This window comes from Hydra vulgaris, chromosome 09, assembly GCF_038396675.1.
Source record: "Hydra vulgaris chromosome 09, alternate assembly HydraT2T_AEP".
Taxonomy (NCBI): domain Eukaryota; kingdom Metazoa; phylum Cnidaria; class Hydrozoa; order Anthoathecata; family Hydridae; genus Hydra; species Hydra vulgaris.
This window is the reverse complement of record NC_088928.1, coordinates 9,945,528-9,956,572: the sequence shown is the minus strand read 5'-3', so window position 1 is coordinate 9,956,572 and position 11,045 is coordinate 9,945,528. Positions and strand designations below refer to the sequence as shown.

The 11,045-nt window shown below is 26.6% G+C and overlaps 1 protein-coding gene and 1 long non-coding RNA gene across 3 annotated transcripts; one reads left to right on the top strand and one right to left on the bottom strand.

The window, feature by feature from the left end:
• The first annotated feature begins 283 nt into the window (after positions 1–283).
• On the top strand, positions 284–3,907 carry LOC136084549 (uncharacterized). Of its 2 annotated transcripts, XR_010640633.1 has the most exons (5): positions 284–1,695; positions 1,968–2,058; positions 2,274–2,346; positions 2,932–3,025; positions 3,705–3,907. It is a non-coding gene; the product is annotated as an uncharacterized LOC136084549 (long non-coding RNA). The 2 variants fall into 2 exon arrangements; XR_010640634.1 differs by lacking the exon at positions 2,274–2,346 and having other exon boundaries at positions 285–1,695.
• Positions 3,908–6,504: 2,597 nt separating this feature from the next.
• LOC136085256 (piggyBac transposable element-derived protein 4-like) lies at positions 6,505–7,334 on the bottom strand. The gene is made up of 2 exons (XM_065806545.1): positions 7,112–7,334; positions 6,505–7,070 (listed from the first exon to the last, which is right to left on the bottom strand). Exons 1-2 carry the CDS (start codon positions 7,332–7,334, stop codon positions 6,505–6,507), a joined length of 789 nt encoding a protein of 262 aa, XP_065662617.1.
• Between the last annotated feature and the right edge of the window lie 3,711 nt (positions 7,335–11,045).

The following is an 11,045-nucleotide window of genomic DNA, read 5'->3' as shown; positions in this document are numbered from 1 at the left end:
ATTTAATATAAATAAATTATCAATAGATTTCTCCTAATATATGTAGATACTAAAATTAAATAGGTTTTCAAGATTAGACAACTAAAATTTTTCCCATTTCGTCCACCTACTGGCCCACTGTGCGTTGATACCAGAAAAATACGCATTTAGTTTTAAGTTTCGAATTCGAGTTTAATACCACTTATTTATCAAAAATACGTATTATTTAATATTTGATCAAAATCGGATACGATATCGTATCCGATTTTAATCAAATATCAACATATAACGGAAAAACGAATATCTTTGCTTTAAAGCGCATGCTTAAACTGAAATTGTGAAAGCAAAATTTAAATTAAAAAGTTTTCTCTTAAGAAATTTAGTAAAAAGTTTGTCTGGAATGAAAAGGAACAGTCAGGAATACATGAAAAGTTGTATGAAAAGATATCGTTCTGCTAAATCAGTATTGCATATCTCCAATACAGTTACAGTACTTTTTTGTACTAAAAAAGTTACTAAAACTTTATCATAAAAATATTTATTACTACTTTAAAAGTAGTAATAATAAAATAATAATATAAAATAATAAAATAAGCAAGGTACGAAATGATAGGATTTATAATATATTTGAATTATATTAATTTAGGACTTAATAAAACCAAATAAATTTAAAAGTAACTTTTAAATTTATTTAGTTTTAATTTAAAAAAAGTATTTTATTATGATGATTATTATTTTATTAACATTTCTGTTATGCTATTACCTTTTTTTTGTACTGTTTTAAAAAATTTAGGAAAATAAATTAAAATTTTGAGCCAACACTGACATTTTATTGTTGCTAAACGTTAAATTTTGTTATAAGGATTGCAGTTCTTCTATCTGTTTTTTGCTCTTTATTCAATAAGTATTTGATATAAATTAAATATGATTATAATTTGATATTTTATTACGAGATATATGTTTTTATATATGAATATATATATGAATTATTTTAGATTTTTTCATGTAATTTTTAAATTTTTTGTTCGTGCAATTCAAGTTATATATGTTTATAGTTTGCATATATGTTTATATTATGTTCAAAGTTAAAAAGTTTTTGATAAATATATGTATGTGGTAATATGTGTTATTTAATTGTTTTATAAATGTGTCATTAAAATAGTATAAAATGTATCTATTGTGTATATAAATATTATATGAGGTGTTTATATATGTTATATAAAGTTAAATAAATGTATTGTGTTTTATAGTTATTATATATGTTTATATTATGTTGTTTCCATGTTTTCAAACTTGGCAAACGTGTTGAGCAAGATTTCGCATAAAGTTTTTATTTACGATACTAATGTTGTTACATTTGGCTTACCTTGTTGGTGTCTATTGTTAAAAATTATAAGTGGTTTTATTATTGAAACTCGCTGCTTTTAATCATTCACTAAAAGCCACTTAAGAAAAATTATTTTGCCATATACATTTTGTTTATATCTCAATTTGAATTTTTAGAACCATGAAGTACCAACATGATTTGTTTTCTAAAAGCTAACATGAAATAACAATTTTTAACAACTACTACTCTCTTATCATGACATCTTATCTCTATCAGATATAATGATTTTCGATTCATATTTGATGTTTTTCTTTGTATTTACTTATCCATTACATTTTTTCATTTCAGATTTATCATATAATGGATTTATGCGATATAAAAGAACAAATGTATGTAAATTTTTATGAATTTTTTCTAGGCTTTTCTAAATGTGTTTCTTATTCACATTTTATTTTACAAGCAAGGTCTGCAAGCAAATTTGAGCTGAAAATTTTTTTTAGCTTTTAAGGAGAATTGGCGTTATTCTTTGTTTAATTTAATTTGTTTAAATATAGCAGTTCTAACAAATAAATATTTGTCTGTTCTTGGTTTTTTACTTATCTGTTTTCAGATTCTTATAAACTAGGCAACTTAGCTAAACAAGTTTTGTTTTATTTTTTAGTGCTATTGGAAAGAGTGATTGAAAAGAACTGAAGTGTTTTTTAGTTACTTTACACGGTGTAACTGATACTGGTTTGAGTAAGTTTACTTGAGTAAGTTTTTTTTTTTTTATAGTTGATATATATTATATTAGATATATGTTTTGTGTATTTAAAACTGACTGTAATTTGTTGACACGAAAGTTTATAAACTTAAATCTGCCTATATTTCAGTATATATATATATATATATATATATATATATATATATATATATATATAATATATATATATATATATATATATATATATATATATAATTACTTTAGAGTAAAATATACTGACTGACATTGCTTCAATTTTTTATACAAGATTGTGCATTTATTATTTTTGATCATTAAGGTAAAAATAGTTTTTTGCATTGTAGATTCTTTGTTAAATTAAAAATAATTGATGTAAATAAATATTGTTTAATATTTTTGATAAACAACTTATGTATATAAACATATAAAAAGATATGGATTTCAATAAATCTTAAGTTTAAATAAAGTCTTTGATTAGAAAAGATCACAATTTGTAAGATTCTTTTCCGTTCATTTATTTAATTGTAACAATAGTAAGATTACTGGTAATATGTTTAATGATAACAGTAAAATTGAAATAGGTAGTATTAGGCTCAACGAAGTTAATAATGTAAAATACTAATAGGCAACTTGAAAATAGTTGTCAAATGAAAAAAATAGATCTAGGCAGGATGAAATTAATCTGATTTTACTTTAGACACTTCAGAACAAAGCAAAGTATGAGTTTAGCTATTTATAGTAACAATTAACACTTTTAAATCTAAATAATTTTTTTTTTTTTTTATAATTTCTATCATAATTATGTTCTTTTTTTCATTTTTTTATTTTTTTATTTGTCTTCCCTTTGTCATCTTTTGATTAGTTAGCTAACTGTTGAAACATGGTTTTAATTTTGTAAATTTAGTATGATGTGAAATTTACTCTATTAATCATTAGTCAACAGTTATAGAGAAGCTGGAGCTTAATTAAGAAATGCTGGAAATTAGCTTTTAATCAAGGTAAAAATAATTTTGTTTACTGGTAACATAATAACTATTTATATAAATAACTATTTATTCCGTGCTTTTTTAGATTTGTTAACATGCTGCTTTGGAAACACTTTCTTTCTCTCTCTTTCTCTCTTAGATGAGAGGGAGATTTAATAAAACTTATGTAATTACTGAGCTCTTATGTATTTCTTAATACCACAAATGATAATGACCATTTATAAGAAATATTTTGCGAGTTGCTTGCTATTTTATGATATAGTTGCTCAAATTGTTTAACTATAATTGTCCCTTGATTGTTCAAATATTTTAATTATTCTGTAGCCAGAATATATGAACCTGTCATTTCGAAAAGGACATAAGTCCAAAACTTTTAGCAGTTAGTTTATAAGTTTGAATTAGAAATTTCTGTATGATTTATGTTTTTTTTATAAAAAATAAAAATACATAAGTTATATACGTTCTTTATTTATCTACTTCTTTGTTTAATTTCTTTAGCAACCGAGACATTATTTTAAAAAAAATCATATTTTTGTTGATTTTGAAAAGTTTTAGTAAATGGACTTGTGCCTTTTTCGAAATGACAACTTAATAAATTTTCTGTTATTATTATCCTAATTCTACTAACAATAACATGCAAATAGTACTTTTGTAATAAAAATTGTAATTTTTTTTTCATGTCTTTTTTTAGGTATTTGCAGGCTTTACTTGACTTTCCTTTTCTGGTACTTGTGTTGAGACAGATTTTAAAAAGAACTCAACTGATGTTAATGCGGTCTTTATGTCGTTACCTATAAGCAATGACGTTGCTGATACGGAGTCAAAGTTAAAATATTTATAGATAAATTTGTATTTAAAATTTTATATATCAATTATTGATAATATATCAAGTTATTAATGTGTTTTTATTGTTATTAATGATTTAATAACTCATAACCCGTATTACGGGTTGCTTACTGCTAGTCATCATCATTATGTTATGAATTCATATTAGTTGATAAAATTATATTGAATATTCTCTGGTTATCGTGTTTTATACGTGTTTAAATCCGAGTTTGATACTCAGTAGGCGTCGTATTGTATACCAGTCTTTATACGCATCTGATGTCTATTTTTAATGCGCGTTTAATACGATAAAATGGCTAACATATATTCGTAAATAATGCGTATTCTGGAAAGTTTTAAATGCGCATGTAATACCAGGAAAATATCGTATTGAATATTCTCTGATTATCGTGTTTTATACGTGTTTACAAGAGTTTCAAATGCGAGTCTGATACTCAGTAGGCGTCGTATTGTATACCTGTCTTTATACGCATCTAATGCGTGTTCGACACGATAAAATGGCTAACATACATACCACATCGATACGTATTTAAACGAGTTTCTAATGCGCATTTACAACTAAATTTGCCGACTGGGATGTAGTAATTTGCACTAGGACTAGACTGATTAGCACACTCACAGGCTGAAATATAAAAATGATTCAGCTGATAAGCAGCTATTTGTTGTCTAATTCAAAAAAAATAAATTCAGTCGGCTTGCTAGTCACAATAAAAAAGTTTTTTTTATTGAGGGTCGCGTGTGTACTACATGTTACTATGTGAAATGTACCTAGTGACCCTCCACTTCGTTATTTGATTTTTTTTTTTTTTCTCTAATTCTTTTATTTATTTTATTTTAGTTATTTAGATGCTCCAAGAAGTCCATACGGTCTTATCACAGAGGAGCGCGGAATAGCAATTATACAGAAAGTTTACGCATCTTTCTTCACAAATATTTTAATAATAAATAGACCATAGTTTGAAGTGGTTCTAGCCATATATAAAACATTGCCATAGCCCACTTCTAACTATGGTCTTAGAGTTCTGAAGCCATAGCTCTAATCACTACACCGCTACTGCAATTTCCTGGTGTTTGTGTCACAACGCCTTTTTACTTAGTGAATAATTACAAAAAATTAACTTTTAGTTCGACTAAAAATTGTCAACAAACTTTTAGTTTGAATAACATTTGTCGAAAAAACTCATTAGTTTGATTAAAATTAGTTTTTGCAGATACATTACAGAAGTCGCTCATACAAATTAAAAATAGGAATTTAAACTTGTGAAACTCCACACAAAATGTTTATTGTACCAGAATATGACTACTTGACTACATACTGTTTTTGGTTCGTAAGATAAGAATATTTTGCAGCGCCTATATGAAAATCAATTTAAACTTTATGTAAAAATAAAACTTTAATGCAGACGGTGCATGAAAAAATAATAATAATAAAGAAAATGGTTGGGGGAAGGGAAAGGGGAGAGGAGGAAACGAATCTTCCACCGCCCACCGCTAGTCCTTCTATATAGGGCTTTTATCAAAAATTACCTTTTATATATTCTTATATCAAAAATTACATATAAAATTAAATATTGGCTCAAAATCATCATAAATAAGAACTCGATTAAATTTGTCACGGAAAGTTTGAGCAATAAAGAATTTGGTCAATTAAAATATTCATAAAATTAATTAAAATTAGAACGTTTTTCCCAATTTTTCTAAGGTCAAATCAAAGTACTTTTGTTAAAAACCTAAGTAGGGACCATAAAAATGGGTTTCAAAATATTTTTTCAGCGAGAAATAATTTTTACCTGACCGGCACCCTAACATTCATATATTATATGTATATCAGGATGCGTATATTAGGATTAAATACAAAGTATATACATTAACTCGTATAGTTTTTAATGTGTTTATGTAAGCCTAAGCATGAGAGCTTTTTTATGTATGTACTTCTGTGTTCACAAATAAGTTTATCCTTATAAACACATTATAACATAAATTGATGTTTATTATAACACTTTCATCATGCGTTTACACGTTCGCTGCCATCTACGAGTATACTCGTAGTAAGTTGGCGTCATTTATTTGCCAACTACGAGTATACTCGTAGTTAGCGGGACTTTGATATTTGTCAACTACGAGAATACTCGTAGTAAGCCGGCGTCATGAGTTTACCAACTAACTTATTTCAAAGAATGTTTGTGCATGACTGGCTATTCACTTTTTTTTTCTTAGCTTCACATTCGATTTCAGAAAATATTACATTCAAGTTTATATTTTAAAAATCCAAGGAACCTAATTTAAATGCGTATAAAGACAGAAATAGCTTAAAACAGATAAAAGTAAAATATTGATAATACTTTAATTTTATTTCATGAAAATTAAAGTGTAAACCTATTCTTTTGAATGATTCATTCTGAAACTCATTCGCCAATACATAACGAAGGTCTATTTTTACAAACAGCACATTCATATCGTGTTTCTTCATATTTTATTTTAGAGCAGACTCGACATGGTTTTGTTGGGAATTTTTTCTTTTCATTTGGTGGTATTGAAGAAAAGTAGTGAAAGCTATTATTGGTGATTCGAGGCACAATTTTATTCAAACGTTCATTCAATAAATCCGTAACAATAATTCTCTAAACTTAAGCAAGGAAATTGTTTTATCTAGTCCATATTTGCTGTTTAGACAGTAAACATTGAGCAAAAAAGAGATGAAGTGCTACTTTTTTATACCATCTAGTTGTCTTTCTTAGGCAATCATAATATGATAACATTTGTTCCGCCCTATCTACTCCTGACATACATTGATTGTAATCTTTAATAATATTGGGTTTCATTTTCTTCTCTCCTCTCCTGTTTGTCACTTCAATCATTTGCAACGAATGCAAGTTGCTAATCATTAGCACGTCTCTTTTGTCTTTCCATTTAGCAACCACTACACCCTCTCTGCTTCTGCTTATAACGTCTCCCTGTTTCAGTTTTGCTTTTGTACATTCTTTCGGATTTGACTTTCGGTCAGTCCTTAAAGTTCCACAAATGTATGTTTTTTGATTTATCATGTGCTTTGTTAACTCAAAGGAATTGTAAAAGTTATCGGTGTACAGGTGATAACCTTTTCCCAAAAATTTTTCCATTAAGTCTAAAACAATAGCTCCCGTTTGATCAAACAAATGTTTACCAAGAGTTGTCTCGCCAAAGTAGATTTTTACTTTTAGTACTAAACCATCTGATTTGCAAAGCTATATAAGCTAATATAAAATTTGATACCATACTTATGTCTTTTATTTTTCACATACTGCCTGAATACAAGATATCCCTTCCAAAGTATCATTGACTCATCGATTGGTATATTTTTATTAGGACAGTAGATGTTATCCATTGTATTATTTAAGTGATCGAGAAGTCCAGTAACTTTACACAAGCGTCCACTACCTGAATCTTCATTGTTAATAAAATGCCAAAACCGTAACAATTTATTTCGTGGCATCATTCTAGAAAATAAGGAAACTCTATAGAGACTGTTCTTAGACCGATAGTGTTCTAAAGATGGCATTTTGACACATCCCATATAAAGAGGAACTCTTGATTTCCAATCTTTAAGACGTGAGCTTCTTCTGAGGGGACGCTGCTTATTTATTTCTTACGTTGCGCAGCGATTAGTTTCAACTACCATAGTATTTATAAGCTCTTCTGTAACAAAAAGTCTAAAGAAATCTAATGGTTTATAAATTACTTATCTATAAAGCACATTAATTAGTATACTGTTATAAAAAAGAAACTACTTATCTATAAAACACTTTAATTAGTATACTGTGTAAAAAAATTTGAAGTGCACACTAAAATGTTTTTCTGTATGTTAAAAAACATTTTGTAAACGTTGTGTAAATTAAATTTTTTTCACATTTCTAATAACATACAGTATAATGTAGTTATCAAATATATTTTAGCTTCTATTCTAAAAAACACAACAATTTAGAACTAAGAAAACAAAATATAAATACCTTTTTTACTCATGATAACTCCCAATGTGCATGTGCATGTGCAAAAAAATTAAAACACTATTTATGATAATATTGCATCAAATAAGCTACATTACTATACCTTTTCAAGATGTAATTGAGAACTTGAAAGTCGCAATTAAGAACAGTAAGATACATGTGAGAAATACAACATGTAATTAAGAAACACAAAATGTAAAAAAAATTTAAAATTTAATTGAGAAATCCAACATGTAAATAAGAAATCGCAATATGTAGTTGGAAAAAAAAAAGTTCTAGTTAAGAAATCGTAATATGGAAATGAGAATACATTATTTGTAATTGCAAATTCACAATGTAACTTAAAGGTCATTATAAAAAATCTTCTTGTACATGCATTTTAATAAGTTAATAATATCAAATTTAGCATTTGTATTCACCAGCAATACAGTAATACAGTAATGGAATTGAAAGGTCATTGTGTTATTTGTCAATACACTATAAACGGAAAGTCTGTTAATAAATTGAATCCGTGCATTTATTTAACTAAATTTGTTTACATCCACTTTTGGAACAACCAGAACTACCTTGTCCAATTTGTAGACATGAAATACATGCAACAAAGTTGAAAGAAAACATGTTTTATCTTCATCGAATGAGTTATTGAATGTGCTGAGCGAAATGACGACTCAATCGTCATTTTGCGACTCTGCACAGTGGGCCGGATATTAGACATATGGTACAAATTATTTTGATCTTTTTTTTTTTACTAAAACTCATTATATGTCCAAAGAATCCCTTTTTATGAAGATATACTTACTTTTACTATAAATTTTAGTTAAATAGTTGCCAATACTAAAAATTATTTAACAAACTTTATAAAACATTAAAAACGCGGATTTAAATTTTTTGAATTTCAAATCATATAACTTCTTAAAATCGTGGAACTGAATAACAAACTCTTCTCGTGGAATAAACTTAAAATAAAAATCAATGCAACAAAATTTAAAAATAAAAATGCGCACTTCGGAAAAAATGAAAATTTATTACTAGATTTGAAACTCTATTATCGATATAAATATATAATAGATTTGAAATATATAAATAAATATATAGGAATAAATAAAAAGTATAAATAAGAATATGAATTTCAAACTATATTATTTATATTATTACATGTTCACGACGTTTTGAATAAGTCTGTAGATTATTTATCATCTCTATATACATTAATGTATTATTTTTATTTTAAATATATTGGCCGCAGATTCTGGGTGAATAATATTACAACGTTTTTATTATTATATAGTCTACTGAGTTCTAAAAGTGCTATTCTAATCATCAACAGGCACTCTTCATTCGTCACTATTTTAACTTACCTGTTTGTAAACACTATATCCTGTAGCATCATCAAAATCAGCCTTTCATATAAACGTTAGTTAAGTTAATTCCTTAGCATTGTGATTTGCACAGTAGTTCGTATATCACATAGCTTTTTAAGAGTGTGTTTTAGAAGATCTTTTAGCGATGCTTTTACTGACTAGCCATCTATTTGAATGTTCTTGGGATAGCATTTAGCTTTTGAAGATCCTATACCATTATATAAAGGATATGTGGAGGTTTTTTTTTTCAGCAACATTTCTTAGATGCTGGTATGTTGATTTTGATATAACACCATTGATAGTTAATGATAAAGTTTCATCAGGTGAATATATCTAGGCAGGTTTAATGGGGGTTTTATTTCAAATTTCAGAATTTTTTGTGTCAGTTTCGTACTTAAACTCACTTCTTAGTTTCAATTTTATTGTATGAAATAATTTATGGCTGAATAAAATATTAATAACATTATTAGGCTTATTCTTTTTGTTCTGTTACAAGCTTTTTTAAAAGAGACACATGGTTTCCAAACCTCATTAACTGACGATGTAGCATTTAATTTACCGTAAGCGTATTGAAAATCTTGACCAATTTTCATTCCTTCTCTCAAAATGAGCATTATCATTGTTTGCAGCTATTAACTTTTTACATTATAAGTCTATGAAGTTTTTTACTCAGAATCCTCTAGTTTAATATCTGCAGAAACTAGAACAGTTAATATCAATGAAAAGAATGGTATATCATTAGGAACTAGTTTATTTTGTTGTAAAAGTCCGTAAATGTCACCAATTTTTATTTTATTACTAAAAAAAAAAAAAAAAAAAAAAAAAATTGTTAGGTAAACAGTGCAATTTGTATTGAATTAAATAACAAACAAAATAACATGTATTTTTGTTTACTAGAAATAAAAATTGATTTCAAGCAAATAACATAAGTTACAAGTCATTGTTTTAAAATATTAAAGAAACCCGAAAAGGGGAAGTTAGGGGCAATGTATTTAGTTTAAATAGGTTGTATAAATATTACATTTACTAGTTCATGTATTTATTATAGGTTCTCGTAGGTTCCCTAAATTGTATGACACTTTTTGTACAAAATAAAAGTAATAAATGTTAAAAATTCATCTCGTTATTTTAAAGCCAGATTATAAGTAGCAACCAGACAATCTCTAATGGCCTTATTATAAAAGGACAAAAATAGACTTCGACAAAGCACTAATTGCAACAATTTTAATTACAACTATCAAAAATGAATTGTCTATAAAAAATGTTTGTCTTTCTAGACAATCATTTTAAAAACGGACACTAAATAAACAATCTCGATTTTTTAATGAGGTATAGAAGATCTATTTAATATATAATTTGGACTTATAACGAGTAATTAAATTTTCACTGCAGCATCGTTTCAAAAACTGAAAACGAGCACAAAATCAAAAATACAATTTTTCTAACAGAAGTTCATTTTTTAATTTTTTGTCCAGCGTGTGCTGTTGATTAAAAAGTTAATGTCTATTTAAAAACCTCAAAATGGACTATTTTGTGCTCAATTGAAGTTCATTAATTACTCAGTTCAGTTGTTTTTCAATTCTCAGTGAATGTGCGTGAAAATTTATTTTTAAAATGCCCTCTCCAGTTTGGGATTACTTCAAAAAAGTTGAAGGTAAGTTTATCATTTAAAAAATTTTCCTTAGTCACTAAAATCTTTATCACCTTCAATAAAATTATTTTAAAAATATGTGATCAAGGAGTTGTCCTTTATAAAATGTGGATTAGTAAGTAGAAGATTCCAATAGGTGTTAAAATTTATTTAGGTTTGTGAATAAAACAATAGTGAAAAAGAAAAATGTT